General features: G+C 38.3%; 3 protein-coding genes across 3 annotated transcripts; 2 read left to right on the top strand and 1 right to left on the bottom strand.

The window, feature by feature from the left end:
• Positions 1 to 5447: 5447 nt before the first annotated feature.
• LOC143575067 (putative membrane protein At4g09580) lies at positions 5448 to 7781 on the top strand. The gene is made up of 4 exons (XM_077059524.1): positions 5448 to 5895; positions 6736 to 7006; positions 7091 to 7261; positions 7342 to 7781. Exons 1-4 carry the CDS (start codon positions 5666 to 5668, stop codon positions 7468 to 7470), a joined length of 801 nt encoding a protein of 266 aa, XP_076915639.1. The 5' UTR covers positions 5448 to 5665; the 3' UTR covers positions 7471 to 7781.
• Positions 7782 to 9425: 1644 nt separating this feature from the next.
• Positions 9426 to 10862, top strand: LOC143575050 (uncharacterized). The gene is made up of 4 exons (XM_077059513.1): positions 9426 to 9800; positions 9894 to 10218; positions 10309 to 10475; positions 10554 to 10862. Exons 1-4 carry the CDS (start codon positions 9696 to 9698, stop codon positions 10845 to 10847), a joined length of 891 nt encoding a protein of 296 aa, XP_076915628.1. The 5' UTR covers positions 9426 to 9695; the 3' UTR covers positions 10848 to 10862.
• Positions 10863 to 11025: 163 nt separating this feature from the next.
• Positions 11026 to 17417, bottom strand: LOC143575054 (beta-amyrin synthase 1-like). Its single transcript, XM_077059514.1, has 18 exons — positions 17049 to 17417; positions 14904 to 15089; positions 14118 to 14207; positions 13844 to 14032; positions 13690 to 13774; positions 13443 to 13609; positions 13120 to 13308; positions 12947 to 13060; positions 12748 to 12867; positions 12550 to 12672; positions 12368 to 12466; positions 12211 to 12267; positions 12081 to 12127; positions 11863 to 11994; positions 11583 to 11760; positions 11428 to 11505; positions 11278 to 11361; positions 11026 to 11197 (listed from the first exon to the last, which is right to left on the bottom strand). Exons 1-18 carry the CDS (start codon positions 17247 to 17249, stop codon positions 11075 to 11077), a joined length of 2262 nt encoding a protein of 753 aa, XP_076915629.1. The 5' UTR covers positions 17250 to 17417; the 3' UTR covers positions 11026 to 11074.
• Between the last annotated feature and the right edge of the window lie 1172 nt (positions 17418 to 18589).

Genomic DNA, 18589 nt, shown 5'->3' with positions numbered 1-18589 from the left:
CTTGCAGAAAATTCCCGACTTTTCTGCCTGATCTTTGGGTATGATGCGGGTAGGTGTGTAACCTCTTCGCAAGTCGGGAGCGTTGAGTTTCACTTGTGTAGATTCTCCACGAGGTTTTGGTAGTTTTAGACATAGTGATCAGTTATGTTAAACAACCAATTCCACCTTGAAGCTTCAAACAATCTAGTTCTCAACGTTCCCGCCATGCGGGGGTGTTATTTCTCTTTCCGCAAGCATGGCCCATAAGATCGATCTTCTTGGCTTCAATTCCCTGCAAGTGCTAAGTATGTGAAGGGTTTCGCCTTTACACTGTACCCGCACTTGTCTTATGGTTTCTTGCTTTCCAAGGTAAGGGGGTATATTCCCTCTTATTTTTGAATCTTTTTGAATCTTTTTGAAATTCGGAGGGTTGGTGAAAGGATAAGGACAGTCCAATCGGTTGAAAGGACGTTGGCGTCTTCTGACGGTTTCAGGATGTGCAGGAAGTTGTGACGACGTGACAGTATGTGGTCAATCTGAACGCTTTTTCAGGCGCGTGGGCGCGAGTTTCATGGCACGCGCCATTCTGACATCTGTTGCCAGCTTGCTTTATCCACACGTGTCGCCGTGTCATTGCTCCTACGCTTTCTCTCTCATTCGCGTTAAATTCATCGCATTCATTGCGATGAGTATATAAGGTGGAGAGGGTGTATTTCGTCCATTATCTTCACTTCACTCTTCCTTTTCTTTTAAGCGATTTCCGGCGAATTCTCATCTTTTCCGGCGAGCATTCTCCTGAAACCGCTTTCTTTCATCCTTAACATTAAAAAATGTCTTCTTCTTCTCATGACCCAGAGGTTAACGTCGAAGAGTCCGACGTTTTCCCCGAGAACCCGACGTCAACGTCCGATAAGGACGATAAGAGTACTGCTGGTGAGTGTCAGTGTACTCTTTCTCTCGATGTATACAATTACATCGTCAAGAAATTCATGCTGGAGCCCTATGAGCCGGAGTTGCCGGAGACCAACCAGACGGTATACGACGCCCCTAAGGGCAAGATAGGGGTTTACGCTTCGTTCTTCATATATGGGAATCTAAGATTCCCATTAACGAAGTTCGTATACCGTGTTTTGGAGAAACACGGTGTTCATTTGACAGAGGTGCACCCAATGGCAATTGCTAAAGTTCGCCATTTCGAATGGGTGTGCCGTATTTTGGATATCGAGCCTCGAGTCGACCGCCTGATGACCTTCTATACTTGGAGGTGCATCCAGGGTTGGTATACCCTTGTCACTCGGATCAAGGGTTTGAAGATCTGTACTACTGAGCGTAGTCTTCGTTCTTGGAAGCGTGAATTTTTCTATATTTCCGCTCGTGTCGTTCCCATTGCGATGACGTTCAAGAATGGGAGGGCACTTCCTAATCTTCCGGCTTCCAATTACCAGGAGACGGAGTGGTTCACCAAGATTTCCCAGATTCAGACTCCTGTTTATCGCTTCTCGGAATCTGGGATGGTCATGCTTGGGATGAGTCGCGTGTGGAAGGACGCCGGGTCTGGGACGCCGCAAATACCCATCGTTCTTGAATACTTTTTGAACTATATTCCTTATGGTACGCCCCGTCTTTCGTGTTGGTTTAGGGTTTTCCTTCTAACATTGTTATCATTTTTATTTCAGAAGGGAACGACTTACAGTCGCTTTTGCACCCGCGAGAGACTGGTGGTCCAACGCAGTTGGGTACTCGTGATCTTGATGAGAACGAGTTGCCCGTTTTGGAGAAAACTGCGGATAGGTTCATAGAGGTCTACCCGCCAGGCCATGAGATTTTAAGCGCCACTCGGCCAGGTAATGAGTTCTTTAATCCTCGTCCTCTTCATGCTCACACTTCTGCTGGAATTCTTCTGATCTTGTCATCTTCTGATGAGGGATCCGCAGATGGGCCTTTTGTTGTAAGGAAAAAGAAGGCGGCTAGCGTGAAGGGCAAAACGAAGGTTGCTACCTTCGTTGACTTGGGGATCAGTCTGATTCCGAGACTGAGAGTGAGGAGGCGGCGAGGAACCTTGGTGGTGGTGACGAGACCATTGTCTCAGAGGTTGAGACAACGACTGTCACTTCCGAGCCGCTAAGCATTGCGAAGGTAACTGGCGTGAAGAGGCCATTTTCATCGGGTCCATCTCCGCCTAACAGGGCTTTCAAGATCAAGAAAACCAGTAAGTGTACTTTTTGTGTACCTTTTCCGCATCTCCTTCCGCCTTTATTTTTGATATCTTAAGGTTTTTCTTTATGCAGAAGTAGACTTATCTGTTTTTGAGGAGAGTGGTGCGGGAGGAGTTGGTTCAGGACACACGACGATAGGTTTGGTCAACCTATCCGAGGCGATGACCCAGGCGGCTGCGTCTGTTTCTGGTACTGGTTCTGTTGCTTTTACTGTTGAAGCAACTGTTCCGGTTATGACGTCGTCTGTCATGGCTGCTGTGCCGACGAAGGCGTCCACTTTCGTTGCTGCGTTGAGCAATTCAACTTCTTCGCCAACCATCAGTGCCATATTTACCACGTCATTCACCGGACCGGCGGTGACTTTTTCCATGAGCTCATTTGCGATGAGCTCATCTGCAGCGACTGCAACGGTTATGAGTTCATCTCAAATGAGTTCATCTCCAATGGTCTCTACCTCTGTGACTTCTACGGTGTCACATTCGGCGTCAACGACTACTTCGTCCTTGGCCAGTTCTTCAGGTATGTTTAGAGTTGGGACCTCTAGACTTACCTCTGTTGATGAAGGGGTCCGATCTTTGCCTCCTTCCCATCTCCTTGACCTCTTGGATGGATATCTTTTAGGTTCGGGTGATGGGTTTAGCGGCTATCGGCCTGTTATCGACCCTACAGGTGCGTGGGGTTACTTTGGCCTGTTATCCATCCTTAGTCATTTTTTCTTGACTGTTTTTTGTTGTTGCAGTTTCGGATTCCAATGAGGTTTATGCCCCAAGGTGGAATATCCGCCGAGGAACAACTCTCAGGACGGCTGCAGAGTGCGTCGATTGGACGCGCCATGCCGCTCCAAGTGGTGCATTGGGGGAGGCAATGGTTAGTTACCAGGAAGGCAGTTTGTCCACCGAGCTCCGAATTCTACTCGCCCGGATGCAGCCGCGTGTCGAATTACTTTGTCGTGAAAACGATAAGTTAAGGACTGCGCGTAGCTTGGAGGGGTCTCAGGTGCGATCGCTGAGGGAAGAAAACAAGAAGCTTGCCGCCACCGCTACTGAGAGAGAAAAGGCCTTCAAGGATCTTGAGGCCGAAATGCAAGCTAGGCATGAGGCCCGTTCCAAGGCTTCTCAAGTTGTTAATGAACAACTTAGGTTGGCTAAGGAAACTGCGCGTAATGCGACTGAAAGGGCCACAAAAGCTGAAGCTGTTGCTGAGCCTCTACGCACTGAGAATGAAGAACTGAAAGCTAAACTGGAGAAGCTTCAGCAGGCTCATGAGGCTTTGGCTTTGGAGGACGCCAAGAAGCTACAGGAGCTCTTGGATCAGAGGGGTGTGCTTGATCGCACTGAGCGTAAGCTTAAAAGCGTTGAGGAGGCTACTGCCAAGGAAGTGTTGCTTGCCAACCTAAATAAGAATGAGGCCGAACGTGCACGCGATCAAGCTCAAGCTACCCTTCAAGAGGCTCTGTCCAATAAGGATTGGCTTCTACGAGAAGCGTTGCCGCAGGTACGCATAGCTCAATTATTCTTTGCCTTTTGCTTTTTATACTTAGAAAAGTTTTTTTTTTTTGTAGGTTGTGCATCGGATTTTCGCGAACACATCCTATGATGATGCCATGAGCATAGCCCTCAACGCTTATCATGAGGATGGAGAGAAAGTTGGTTTCTTACTTGGCCTAGGATTTGCAGAGAAAGGTATCTCGCCTTCCAGATTTCCTCTACACGATGTTGATACTGAGGCTGCCTATGACCAAGCCGTGAACCAATATGCTGCTTTCTCTCATCCGGTCGTGGAAAAGGTGAATGAAGTTGCTGCTGCTGATGACGGGCTAGCTGTTCTCAAAGCTTTCCTTGAACAGCCGCAGCCAATTGATGGTGCGGGTTCAAGTGGGTTTGGAGGGAGTGGTCCCGAATCCTGAATCTTGAGATTCCTCCAAGCCGTTAGGATAGATTTGCACTTTTTGTAGGCGGGTAGATACCTAGCCATTTTGTAATGTTTAAACAGCTTTTATCGTGAATATAAATGTTTTGTTAATGCCTTGCCTTATAAACATTATATGATTTGCTCATGCATATTTTAGTTTATCTTAGCAATTTTCTAAGTGTTTTGAATAAGTTAACCTTTCGACGCGTGTCAGATAATAGGTTAATGTTCTGTTTCCTCTATCATGATTGTGTGGGTAGGACCGTCACTTTCACTTAGTAGATGACCAAACTTCATCTATATCTGACCTGCGTGAAGGTTTTCCTCATCTTTTCCTTAGAAATTTTTACTGTTTATTTGTGTTTATGCGGGTTGTGTCGCTTTCCACACGCAACGACTTACTTCCTCCCTCACTTATTTATGCGGTGAATACCGACATATCAGTGTGGTCAGATCATAAGTATAAAGGTAAGGCTATCAGCATCAATGTGATAAGGAGAATCATTTCCATTAGAAGTGGCTCTAGGCCTGTTCGTTACAAGTTTGGAATTGATCTACATGTAGCATCTGCGTAATTGAGCTCCATTCCATGTTCTTGGGATGGGGGTGCCATCGAGCCTTTCGAGCCGGTATGCGCCCTTTCCCGGAACTTCTTTAATAATGTATGGCCCTTCCCAGACCGGGGCCAGCTTTCCTGGGCGCTCCTGGTTCGAAGCCTCGTTGTTACGCAGTATGTAGTCTCCGACATTGAAGTTGCAGAGTTTCACCCGCGTGTTGTAGTGCTTTTGCATTTGTCTCTTGTAGTTCTCTTCACGCGCTGCGGCTAAGTCTCTGCGCTCTTCGGTTAGCATAAGGTCTAACCGTCTTTCCGCATTATTGTCTTCTGGTTGAGTTATGACTCTTGGTGAGGGTAGACCGATCTCGACTGGAACCATGGCTTCGGGTGATGGTGATTTTGAAGAAATGGGTCACACACTTTTGAAAGTGTTGGTAGTGATGTATGAATACCGGTAGGTGATGCATGAAAACTAAGTGACACTAAGTTCATGAAATTAACTAGGAAGTGCGGCACTCCTAATTATTGTTAACCACATTAACTTTTCAAAGTTACAAAAATTTCAAACCTTACCTATTAACTTCAGAGTAACAAAATTTACTTTCGTGCTAAATACTATTTAACCCAAGCGTGATAACTTTTTTACATTTATCATTTTGTGGTAAAAAAATTTTCATTATCAAAATATAGTTAGTCCAATCCAATCGCTACCTATAAATAATTAATTATTCAAATAACTACATTTTATTATCCACATTATTTAATTTCAAAATTCAAAAACAGTTGATTAAACGGATATACTCAAGCAATATACACACCAATGTCAACTCAAAACACTAATAATAATTAGCACCCAATATAATAATCTATTCCAACTCATCACCACCATAATTATCATCATCATGAACACCAATTAACGTATTAGGGTTTCTTCTTCTTCTCTATAAAAGCCACCAATTTGTCACCTGAAACCCTCAAATTGATCAAACAAGAACTCAATTAGATGGATCAAGAACCAACTTCAATGCAAAGCCACGATTATAATGGCGAAATGAAGGTTAATTCATCATCATCATCGTCAAAGTTTCCGTTAACGTTTAGGGAGGTTGCGTGTGCATCTGGTGTTGTATTGAGTTTTGCCGTTGGTTTAATCGGAGTTTATCTTACCTTGCCGGAATCTGATTACAGCTTTCTTAAACTTCCAACAACACTTGAAGATCTTCATATTCTTAGGTATGTGTATGTTGTATGTATGCTTATGTTTTAAGAAACTGGATCTGTTATGTGTTACAAGTTTTGTTTTTTGTTTATTTTAGATTGAATTTTAAATTGTTTATTATTTAATTTGTAACATTTATGTCTGTGTTGTATAATAAAATAATAGGAGAAAAACACATAACCCAAGAATAAAGTTAGCCTTCATTGAGAAAAATCTAATGTACAAAAAGATATTCATGGAATTGAATCAACAACTATGTTAGTAAACATTAGTGGTGTATACGAGCCAAGCCTGAGTTTAGATCATTTTGACTTACGAGCTACGAGTGCTCGAGTTCTCAAGCTCCCTTTTTAAAGCTCGAGTCATCATTTCAAGCTCGGGCTTGACTTAATTGTTATTGGTTAATGTATGTGTTTTTATTTAAATTTTATATATTTTGAGAAAACCCTTAAACGAGCCAAAGCTCAGCTCGAGCTTGGTTGTGTAGTGTGAATTAATACATAGAAGTCCTAAAGAGTTAAAAACTTACAATTACACAAGGGTTGTTAAGGGGTGACGGGCCGAATGATCTTTCCATACTATGCTTGAGCTCGATAACATAAGGAGCTTTATTTGAGGATTGGGATCGGCTTGGCTCGTTTAAAACTTTTAATTGATCCGTTCTCGAGTAGCTCGCAAAGAGGCTTATTAGCTCATTTGCACCCCTACTAAGCATATGCTTTTGTATCTTGTATTTTATATATTAATCTTGTAGTTCAGTTTTTTGTACATTTTAATTTGAAAAGGCCTAGCTTAATTTATTTTCTATATTTAATCTTGTAAAATCCTGTAATTCATATTCTTGATTTTCTTAGAGATAATCTTGAGAGATATACAAGTGACTATACTATCCAAGTCTTGGTGGGATATTGCACGGTTTACATATTCATGCAAACGTTTATGATCCCGGGAACTGTTTTCATGTCACTACTCGCGGGGTCTCTCTTTGGGGTCTTACGAGGTGTAGCCCTCGTTGTCTTTGCTGCTACTGCTGGTGCATCGTCTTGCTACTTTTTATCTAATTTGATCGGCCGCCCCCTCATCTCGTCTCTGTGGCCCGATAAGTTGGTTTTCTTCCAAGCCCAGGTAAGGCCCAAATGCCCGACTCGTTAATTATTATTATTGTTATCCGTATCTGATGAAGTGATGAATTTTGTTTTGGTTACTTAGGTGGCTAAAAGGCGAGAAGGGTTGTTGAATTACATGCTGTTTTTAAGGTTGACACCGACACTACCCAATATGTTTATTAACGTTGCTTCGCCTATAGTTAACGTGCCATATCATATATTCTTGCTGGCAACTAGCATTGGGCTCATTCCAGCTGCTTACGTAACCGTCAAGGTATTATTCTAAAGTTTTCATTAATTTCTTTTTTTTTTAGTTTTAGTTTTGTGGTTTAATGTTTATTTATAATTCGACAGGCGGGAATAACGCTTGGGGAATTGCAATCAATTGGAGACTTGTATGACATCACATCAATCGGAACCTTGTTTCTCATCGGGCTGGCGTCTGTCACCCCTACACTTATAAGCAAGAAAATACCATCATAGTAATTTGTTCAAGATTTGATTATATTGTTTCTAACCAACCCCTATTGAGATTTGGAATCCGTAACAAATTACAAGTCTACCCTCAATAAAGCCTCGGGTTGAAACTTAGAGGTTCGTGCTGCGGGCGTTGGAGAGGAAAAATGGTCCGGCACTATTGTTTACAACTTGTTCTCTTCTGTAGAAGGGCAAATTGGTAAAATGTAATTTAGTCTATGTTGAAAAATAGATATGTCAGTGTAAAGATTTAAGAAGTATATGGAAAAGATTGATTCTTGCTATGATTTTATAGTGTGTAATGTGAGACTGGTACTGCTGAAGTAAAGATGTAAACTTTTATATATTGAATAATAACTTATTATTTGGTATGCCATTGTTTGCTTTTGTATAACTGCCATGGTTCTTAGAGGCAACAAGTGATGTCTTTAAGGTATTCATTATTCGAATCGGACTTGAAAACAAAACTTCAAACCAAACCAAACTGACTTTGAATTACAAGATCGAATATCGTTTTCTGTTTTTTGAACCGAGTTAGCTGCTGACTCAATTTTATAATGTTCATCTCTAACTAACTTGAATATTCGAATTTGAATATATATTTCTATTTGTTAATTATCTGTCTTGTAAAAATCCTTTTTCTTTTCTCAAAATGAGAGTTAACTTCGTATTAACCCCAATTCAAATAATTTGTTTTTAGTTTTGTTTGAATTCGCTTGTCCAAATTTAAGGAATCCAATTCGAATAACCCAAAAGACGAAAAACTAATTCGATGATATAACAAGAGCAAACCTGGCGCATGAGGCTTCCGCATGTGTGGGTTCTGGTTTTCAGGACAAAACCTGGTGGACGTATGGCCTTATTAGATAAACATTAGTTAGTTTTAGAGACGTAAGTTTCAAAACCTTATTAGATAAACACCGATGTATAAAATTGTACAAAAATGTTTGGAATCATCTTGGACTAATCGTTATCATAAGACTAGGCATTATAGGCTAACGTTCATTGCCACATCAGCTTTTATCACCTTGAACATCACGCCACAAACACTAAAAAGGGCCGCTAAACATGAGGGAGCCACCCGTTTAATGGGCATTAGAGAGGAGGGGTGGGCCCCATGTAACCTCAACAAATCAATGTTGTTAACACCGGACCGGACTGGCCGGTCGGACCGGTCCGACCGGGATTCGGTTCACTGACCGTCCGGTTCTATGCAATTAGCTAGGTTTCCAGAAAACCGGCCGGTCTGAACCGGTTGACCGGTCCAACCGGAAAACCGGACCTGTTGAACCGGTTTTTATATTAAAAAAATAATTTTTTTTTGATAAATCTTTTTTTCACCCTTTTAAAGCCAAATTGGTTTGGCCGGTCTGATCGGTTGAACCGGCTGCCTGGCCGGTTCAGTGCCCGATCCGGTTATGAAAACATTGCAACAAATCACCATCGTTTCTTCCTTTTTTGCTTATTTATATATTTTAGTTAAACCCCAATGTGTGATGGATAAAGTAAAAGTTAGATAAAGCATATGACCTACATGACAATGACGTGACATGATGCTAGTACATTTTTTAATTTAAACCACAACATATAGCATAATCATTTTTCACTATAAAAAAGAAACTATGTATACTTTACATACATTCATATATTAATTAAGTTGAACATTATTTTTTGTGAATTTAACGCAATTCGTTTGGTGAGCAATAGCAGGCAAAAAAAAACGAATCAAAATTATCCAAAAGCTAAATTAATCGGAAATCAATTATCAGCTACTTTTTTTTACCTTTAATTAACCGAACCGTATCATTCATATTTCATATATTTTTAGCTTTTTTGATCATTCATGTTTTGCCTAAATTTTAATTTTTGTTATTACCCAAACTAAAAAATTAATCAAATAGACCGAACTGAAACCGATGAGTGATTGATTATTAATTTAGTCGAACTGTGCTGCGCAGAGAAGGATCCTTTCTTCTTTCCACATCTTGATCTTCATCTACCAGGCAACATCAACATATTATCAGATGCTTGATTGATTATAAATCTCCGTTTGTTAAAAGCTTTACAATTTACACCTCACAGATCAATTGCTGATTCTTTCTGGTTCTGAAATACAGTTAACTTCCTTTGTAGCGAGCTATGCACACCAGGTGTTCGACTAAATGCCTCTTCACTAATCATTATTAAATTCACTGTATATCACTAACACTGCATAATTTTCCAGTTGTTTCATGGAATATCAACTCCTGCTTCACCTGAGACTGGGTATCATATTGTCTGTTCTTGCTGGTATTACCTATTGCAAGCACGCGCCTGCATCGTTATTTTCCGAGCTGGTATAAACTATAAACTATAAAGTTTGTTCCTTTTTATTAATCTTGGTCATATATAACAATTGTAACTTATAAGATTTGTAATTATCTCTTCAGTTTGGGAGCCATACATATATCACAGAGGCATATTTTCAGAAACATGATACTTTAATCGACCGCGTTTTCCAAGATTTTATATCGAGCGAGCTTTCGCATGCCTTCTGTGACAAAGAGAGTTTTATGCCGAAACTGTCGGTTATGCAGCGACGGTTAGTTGGTGAAGGTTCTCACCGGCGGTTAACTTCGTCTGTTGAAATTGGATTCCAGCCAGAAGTTATATCTAAGTTTCACACATTCTCCTGTGAGGCTTTAGTTATTGAGAGACTGCCATCTGGAGTGTTCGCTGACCCGTTTGAGCTACAACATCTTACTGAACGTGGTGGTAAGTAAACGGGCATGTCCTTGAAGCAGTTTTACTAGCATGGCTAATTTATATTTTTTGAGTTATGTTGTTTTCATTTGACTCTTGCAGTGTTTAGTGGTGCTTCTGCATTTGGGGACACGGATTTAGAGTTGCCTACCGTGCGGGCAAATCGATCTGTTGTTGAGGTTCATGTGGATTTAAGCTCTGACTCATTGTCTAGAATCAAGAACGGTTGGGAGCTTAACATTGAGATTCCATTGCATGCACGCTATGCGGTATGCGAATGATTCAACAGTTGTTTGTTTTCTATTGGACCTTTGTCTTGTTTGACTTGTTTATATTTATTTCTGCAGCCACTGGGAAACCACGGTTACACAAGAGTTGAATTTGCATCTCCTGACTTGTTTGTACATTGCATTGTTAAAGCAGACCCGCTTAACCAAAGCTGTATATTTTCATCAACCAATGAGGGTGTTAGATCCAGTTCACCTGTTATCGTTTGGGAAGTACCTTCTGGCATTGTGAAACACACAAAAGTCGTGTCTGTGGTTACTTTTATTACAGCAGTTCTAGGTGCTTTATCAATTTTCATAGCATGTGTATGTTATTCAAAAATTTCAGTTTACAGCGGTTCAAAACAATCTTAGTATGTTTAAGGTTTTTGAGTTCTCTTGACTATGTTTATTCGCCACTTAACTGGGATATTATATTGTTCTTTTGAACCTTTATTCTACAAATATTGTCAGTAATTACATGCTGTCTTCATTCCAAGCACACAGCAACACCATAATATTTGGAACAACTTTTTGTTTATTACTTTGGGTTTTGGACCTTCACATAATTAAAATAAAAATTGGTTACTGGCATGATGCTTCTAGATTCCTTTGAGTTGTGGCAGCACGTGCTTGCGATAATCAGCCAGGGCCCACATTGGGAATATATTTCTGTAGAGCGCATAGTGTAGCAAGCAGTTCTCCTTGAATACTCCAGCCATTTCCTGCATTAGGTATTTTGTCATCATCTAAGTTACTAGCATATGTTTTTCATTTATTTGAATTTCTTTTGTTATCTAGTTACCTGTTGTGGAAAATCACCATTTTCTAGCTGAGAGTTGATCAACAACTTGGCTGCTTTGTGTAGAGGTGTTGCATCTCGCTCCATCTGTTCATTTTAACAGATTAAATGTAATATTATAATTTATAAGATACCTTAAACTATAAAACTAACCCGTTGAGAATGAATCAGTCCCATCATTGCCCATGCGGTGTGCACCAGATTGGACCGACCTTCCAAGGGTATGTATTTCTGTTTTTCTAAACATTATGTGATTTGTTTATTATTGCTTCTTAAACACTTAAAAAGTATTTATGTTGTGGTGTTACCTTTTCTGTGCAGGATTTGTAGCTTTCTCCCCACCCACCATCTTCCAGCTGTGTTCCCAACAGAAATTCGACACCTTTTTGAACTGTCGGACAGTTTTCATATGTCTTTCCAACTGCTGCTAGTCCTCCAAGGGCAAACCAGGTACCGTATATAAAACACACGCCCCAGTTTTCATACCTAATTTGGACAGCTTCTTATGTTAAAAACATAACAAGAAAAACTGGTTCCAACAAAACTAGGTATGCACTTGCACTTGTAAGTTTAAAAACAGAAACAAACCATGAACCATCTTTCTCTAGGCATGCACTTGCACCTGTAAGAAAATTTTCTATCTCTTTTCTCCTATGCGTGGGGTATAACTTCTTAAACAAAACTAGGGCCTGCATTGTTGTTGATTTGCACTCAACATACCTGGTCAATAAGTTTTTGTCCGAAGTTTAACTTATATTACATATCATATCCAATATGGAAACACCAAAATTATATTAAAGTCTTACTCATGCTCAATGACGATGTCAACAAAAAATTCTGTAGGATTCAGAATCTATAATTTTAGAAATAAATTTAGAATATACATATCATATTTGTGCATCTTAATGACAATTTTTTAATGACTTAGACATATACCTCCAGCCAGTCTGATGATCCTGCTGGTTCCCATGCGGGTACTCCACCATTTTTGCTCTATATTATCATCGCGGTTGAATAAATCAATTTTGAGACCACATATGATGATATAGAATGCGTGTTTAAGAAATATGAACTTTTTTTAATCTAAACTGGCCTGGAAGGAAAGTATTATGTTGACAGCATCATACAGTTGTTCAGGTTTCATTTTCTCACCTACGATTTCTGGTGGCATGGTTGAAAATAGGAGGCAACACTGAGGATATTAATATAGAATATCAGTAAGTAAATCATAAGAATATGCCTTTTAAATTTTCTATATAGAAATTGTTAGTATACCTTTAATCCTTCAGCAGTACAGTCTGAAACTTGCCATCCATGATCTTGATCTGAAAAGGTCCATGATCCTTTAGAAATATGTCTGTGCATGCTTTTAAAATCACCAGAAGGATTATCATTAACCTACAAAACAGTATGTAATAAATAATTAGCATTATTCCAGTAAAGTAGAGCCAATTTCTACTGAGTTTTTGAGACCTGTGAAGCTTTAATGAATTCATGCCCTTTCATTAAAGTAGAGCCAATTTCTTCAGTAATATCACTAGCCAATAGAGCTTGAATTGCAAAAGAAGTATCCCACGCTTGACTGCCAAAACTCTGTACATTTATTAACAATCAAAACATTTATTGAAATACATTTTAAAAAATAATGTTTTTTAAAAGCATGCACAGTGACCTGCATTTTCATTCCATCTTCAGCAACCCAGAGATAATCTGGCACTCGAGCAAGGTGCTTTTTGAAACAAACACCATTTGGATCCTCAACCCAGCATGCAAGCATACACAGTGCCTGATCATCAAATGTCAAAACCGTGAGTAACTTTAAGATAATTTAGTTAAGTTATGCACCTTTTCTACTGAACCAATTGTGATATATCTGCTGTTCTCGTCTTCATAATGGATATGCTTCATTGTTGTTTGGAGTGCTTTCTCGCGCAGTTTGTTAAATGGCCAGCGATTTAACAGAGGTTCAGTCAGAAAATAGAGACCGTCCCACATTAGGTCTTGTAATAAAGGATGTGGATAATATAAATCTTCCTGAAGTCATAAGTTGGGTAGGCAAATTATTGTTCAAATCAAATGTTCATGAGTTTTAAACACTGATGGTTTATGTAATAAGGTATTCGTTCACTGAAACGTAACACTTTTTGTAAAAATAGTAAAAAGTTAACCTTTGCACATAAATGTCTTATGCTTCTCCATTTGATTTCCTTGTAGGGCTGTGCATAGAGTTCATCTCTAAGTTGCAGAATCAATGGAGTAATAGGACCCACAAATCTTGTACCATATAGGTATGACATTGGCATGTATGTTAACCGACAATAGCACCACATTTTTGCTGCATTTAGATTCAGATTTAAATTAAAAAAACAGTACTTCATATTATTTTTAGTATACATTTAGTACTAGAGAAATAACCTGGATGCATAGGTAGGAATGAAGGAAGGATCCAGAACTCAGGGGGCATCGGGTTGCTTCCAGCCCATTCACATACCCCCAGTATCTAAAAAAAGAACCATGTTTTGCTTATTTTAATTTCTTAAATGATAATAAGATTATAAAATGGTCTTACAGAAAGCCATGTTTTGCCCCATGATGGAATGTATGTAACACTGCCATGATCAAGAATCCATTTCCGGGCTTTGGTGCATGCGCCGTTCTCAGGCCTTTCTCCTAAAAGACGCATACAAATGTAACTGAGAGCGGTGCCAAACATTGTGCTATGACCCTCTATGTGAAATCCCCACCCACCGTCTTCGTTCTGTTCATTCCGCATGACTGTCTGTTAATGTCACTCTTCACACAGGTTGGTTTTAAATACGTATATTGATTATAATAGTACGTACCTGATGACAATATAAATACCGTAGAATTTCATTTCGATATTCTGCTGGGAAAACGCTTTTAAGGTGCCCTGTAATATACAAGCACATCACCTGCAATATCTTATTTGTCAAACACGTGAGTTCTGTTGATAAGGATTATCTTTATATATTTTATAACAGATCAAGTGGTAAAATGAGAAACCAACTATAATAGATATATATTTTTTTGGATAGTTCAAAACCGAGTAAGGTTGTTTTTGCGTAGGGGGGGGGGGGTTCTAGGAGAGATTTACTCTCATTGAGACCCCGACTTAACAAAAAAGATATAATAAATAAATTTAAATTTAATAAAATATGATAGATTGTAATATAATATAGTGTTAAGCACAGATGGTTCAAATGTATTTACCCATTGTTCCAAAGACTACACGTGTTACGTTTGAGTGAACAATAAAAACCATCCATGCAATTTTTTGAAATTAGGGTCTAAACTTGTAATATGGGTAAATCACAAGGTTCATCCATGTAATTTGCTCTAGTATATGTATATATTTCAGATTTTCAGTTACATGTTTACCACAACCAAGTTTTAACTCACTCTTTTGGTTCCTCATTTTGTTTGGCATAGATCGCCTGTTATTGTTAAGGTAAAAATGTACTTTGGTTGCGCTACATAAATGCCAAAACTGTGTCACTGGTTAACCGCTGGCCCAAAATAGAAGGGTATAAAAGTACCGAAGCAGCTTAGGGTCCATTTCCATTCTTGTCTTGGTTTCAAAAATAATATAAGGAACCATGAAAGCTTACCAATGGCTGCATAAAATACAAGGGAGCAGCATTTTCAGCTGGCCAATGACCATCTTCGGCTAACAAGGCTGCAAAGAAACTAACCGATCTCCTCAATGTGGTTGTTGCTTTTTCATACGATATTTTTTCACCATCCTCTACTTTCACTTGCGGTATCGTTTGTTCAAATTTCTTCTCTCTTGAAAACTGCATATTATTATCTGACATATCATACGTTAATATATTATAACCATTAATCAATGAATAATAATTTGTATGAAATGAAACAGGACCTGCATCCGCCAAAGAACATCACTGCAAGTCTTAACTACATCTTTATGTTTCCAGAAATCAGCACGCACTTGTTCCACCTCAGCACGCTCTTCTGAACTCCCATAATTTGGATCGAACTCCCATATTTGCCTCCCAACAAAGTTGTTTGTGCTATTCAGGTATGGTTTATTGCCTCCTGCTATTTTCAATCTCCACATCTTTCTGTAAGTAGATACACACTGCAAAACTCTTGATTTATGATGTATTCATGCCTCACATTTATATCGACACCCTAATAATGCCAGATTTAATAGATGTCAAAATCTTTCAACATCTATTTTGAAAACACGTACTCCCATGGTGCCATAAATTTGTATGTCCTACCATAATTCACTTCTTTTGGAAATGGGTTTTATGTAATCAATTTCCGCTGAATTTTGGCCTTTGTGTTTACTATTTAGTAGTGCATGCGACCATATAGCATAGAAGGACCAACGCTGTAAAATTTGTTGTAGGGCTGTAAATGAACATCAATACCTACAGAGCTAATGAACACAAAGAACGAGTTTTTTGTTTGTGCGTGTTCGTTATGAAAATATGTTTGTTCATTCAATAACGCTAACGTATAAGAAAAATGATTAAAAATTACCTATATAAATATTTAAGTTCAAATATATAAATATTGCATATTAAGCATTTTGGTGTATACTTTAAGCATTTGCAATTTACAAATATTTATAATAAAACAGAATATACGTTTAAAAATAAAATATGATATTTTGTAATATAATGCAGAGTTAAGAGTTAAATGCACATATGGTTCAGATGGATTTATCTAGATGGCTATGTTGTATGTGTCCCAACATATCAGGAGACACAGAAGGCCCCCATTGTTCACTTGGCTGGTCTTTTCTTTAAATGACACTGAGTTTTCTATTAGTTTCATTATAAATTACAGATTTACAGATATACCCTTAACATAAAAAAAATAAAAAAAAATTTATCATCCTTTTTATTATAAATAAAGGGTGTTTTAGTCATTTCCCCTCTCAAGTCAACGAGACTGGTTGGGCCGACTCATTGAGCCTATGATGGGTTGGTGTTTTGTTTATCAAGTTGAGCCTCTAACTTGGTTTGCATGGAATAAATTACATGGTGAACAAGTCAAGCCAACTTGTAAAACAAGGAATTTATTTGTTAATTATTATTTAGATTTGTTTTTACTAATTAGTATTTGAATATGATATGGTTTTTGTATTCTTGTCTAGTTGGGTTTTCAAATCTAAATTAGTATATATACCTGAGCTTGTGGGTTATATAATTAAGAATTGTGAATTGTAATTTTGGAGTTAATGAAAATTATAGAGATCACGCTTATGATCTAAATTTCGTTTTTGTGGTCATCGATTCTGGTTGCCAAACTTCACCAGACTACCCGTGTTATGTTTGAGTGAACGATAAGAACCATCCATGCAATTTTTTGAAATTAGGGTCTAAAGTCTAAACTTGTATTATGGGTAAATCACAAGGATCATCCGTGTAATTAGCTCTATAGTATATGTACATATTTCAGATTTTCAGTTACATGTTTACCACAACCAAGTTTTAACTCACTCCTTTGGTTCTTCAGTTTGTTTGGCACACACCGGCTGTTAAGGTAATGTACTTTGGTTGCGCTACATAAACGGCAATACCGTGTCACTGGTTTAACCGTCAGCCTAAAATGGAACGTTATAAAAGTACCGAACTAGCTTAGGGTCCGTTTCCAGTCTTGTCTTTGGATCTATATTCCATTCGTTATGATTTTATTAATATATGACGTATAACATATCATACTTTGTGTATTTATAACCATTACCAATAAATAATGACTTGTATGAAATGAAACCGGACCTGCATCCGCCAAAGAACATCACTGCAAGGCTTAACTACATCTTTATGTTTCCAGAAATGATCGCGCGCTTGTTCCACTTCAGCACGTTCTTCTGAACTTCCATAATTTGGATCAAACTCCCATATTTGTCTTCCAACAAAGTTGTTTGTGCTAAACAGAAATGGATTATTGCCACCTTCTGCTATTTTCAATCTCCACATCTTTCTGCAGGTGGATGCAGTCGACAAGGCACCTCATGTGCAGCATGCATATTTATGGTTGTTAAACCATAGATTTTAGATTTTTAGGTCTCATGTTTTTATGAGAATATAATAATGTCAGCTTTAGCGTAGATGTCAAAATCTTTCATCATTACTACACTTGGTTGGAAAAAAAAGGATTTTTCCTGCTTCTTTAATAGCTTTTAAATACATGCAGCAGCCAGCAAGGTGCCATAAGTTTTAATGTAAATGCATAATAATTATCTGTTTGAAATGGGTTTACATTAATTATGCTATAAATTACTAAATTTCCACAAATCATTTCGGATCTATATGCAAATTTTATGATTTCATTTTATGGTTAATCTTGGCTTCATTTCCCTAGAATGTGTGTTAATCCTTCTTATTGCATAGGACCCGACCCCTGCTGTAAACTTTTTTATTGGGTTTTCGTTCCTTAAAGTGGAACGTTTACGAACACTTAAAACAAACATGTTGTCTTGTTTGTGTTCGTTCATTATGAAAATATGTTTGTTTGTTTGTTTAATAGCTAAACAAGCATATACAAAAGTGACTAAAATAGCATAGAATAAGTTCAGGGCCGACTCTAGGAAGGTAAACTAAAGCTAGGGCTTTAGGCCCCTACTTGGATAGGGCCTCCAGTTTAAACCAAAGTTAAACAAAAAACATAACAAATGATGAAAATGACCCTTAAGTTATTTAAAAGGACAACATATTCGTGGTTAGGTGCTTTGATTTGTAACAATAAAATTTGAAAAAGGCCCCGAATTCTCGTTTCGTCTTAGGCATCCAAAAGGGTCGTCCTTGAGTACATTCATAACTAATTATAACTAACTTGTATGAAAGTGCGTTAATAACAAGTAATAACATCACTGCTAGTCTAACTCTCATATTGCCTCCCAACAAAGTTGTTTGTACGATACAGGTACTACGCACACTATAGAATACTGAATGCAAGTGAAGTTTGCATAATTATTACTTTTTATGGTTGTAATGCAACATTGCAACTGTTTTAGACCTTACATTTTTCTGATACAGACTTTAGCAGATGTCAAATTCTTGCTTCTTTATTACATTTAAAAGATCTTTTCTTGCTTCTTTTATATGAGCATCTTCTGTTTTGAAAATATATACAGCAAGTGCCATAAGTTTATATCTACAACATGACATCATGTTGAAGGCCACATGGCCAACACAAGTCGTGCTTTACTTGATCAGATTGGTTAGTCGCTATTGACGGGTTTTCTGATTACAGGTTCTCATAGTAATAATGAAAAATGTTGCAACAATTAAATGATAAGCATGCATGTACTCTTTCT

Source organism: Bidens hawaiensis, unplaced genomic scaffold (genome assembly GCF_021521415.1).
Source record: "Bidens hawaiensis isolate Kalapana, Puna unplaced genomic scaffold, B.hawaiensis_p1.1 tig00027291_1, whole genome shotgun sequence".
NCBI lineage: Eukaryota > Viridiplantae > Streptophyta > Magnoliopsida > Asterales > Asteraceae > Bidens > Bidens hawaiensis.
This window is presented reverse-complemented; position numbering and strand designations above follow the sequence as displayed.

Bases quoted from the DNA above. Each gene is read 5' to 3' on its own strand.
- LOC143575067 (XM_077059524.1), top strand. From the start codon at position 5,666: ATGGATCAAGAACCAACTTCAATGCAAAGCCACGATTATAATGGCGAA. The intron at 7,007-7,090 runs GTAAGGCCCAAA...TTGGTTACTTAG, and splicing joins TGGTTTTCTTCCAAGCCCAG to GTGGCTAAAAGGCGAGAAGG. The intron at 7,262-7,341 runs GTATTATTCTAA...ATAATTCGACAG, and splicing joins CTGCTTACGTAACCGTCAAG to GCGGGAATAACGCTTGGGGA.
- LOC143575050 (XM_077059513.1), top strand. From the start codon at position 9,696: ATGGAATATCAACTCCTGCTTCACCTGAGACTGGGTATCATATTGTCT. The intron at 9,801-9,893 runs GTATAAACTATA...TTATCTCTTCAG, and splicing joins CATCGTTATTTTCCGAGCTG to TTTGGGAGCCATACATATAT. The intron at 10,476-10,553 runs GTATGCGAATGA...TTATTTCTGCAG, and splicing joins CATTGCATGCACGCTATGCG to CCACTGGGAAACCACGGTTA.
- LOC143575054 (XM_077059514.1), bottom strand. From the start codon at position 17,249: ATGTGGAGATTGAAAATAGCAGAAGGTGGCAATAATCCATTTCTGTTT. The intron at 13,610-13,689 runs GTTATTTCTCTA...ATCTAAATGCAG, and splicing joins ATTCCTACCTATGCATCCAG to CAAAAATGTGGTGCTATTGT. The intron at 11,506-11,582 runs GTAACACCACAA...TTAGAAAAACAG, and splicing joins ACAAATCCTGCACAGAAAAG to AAATACATACCCTTGGAAGG.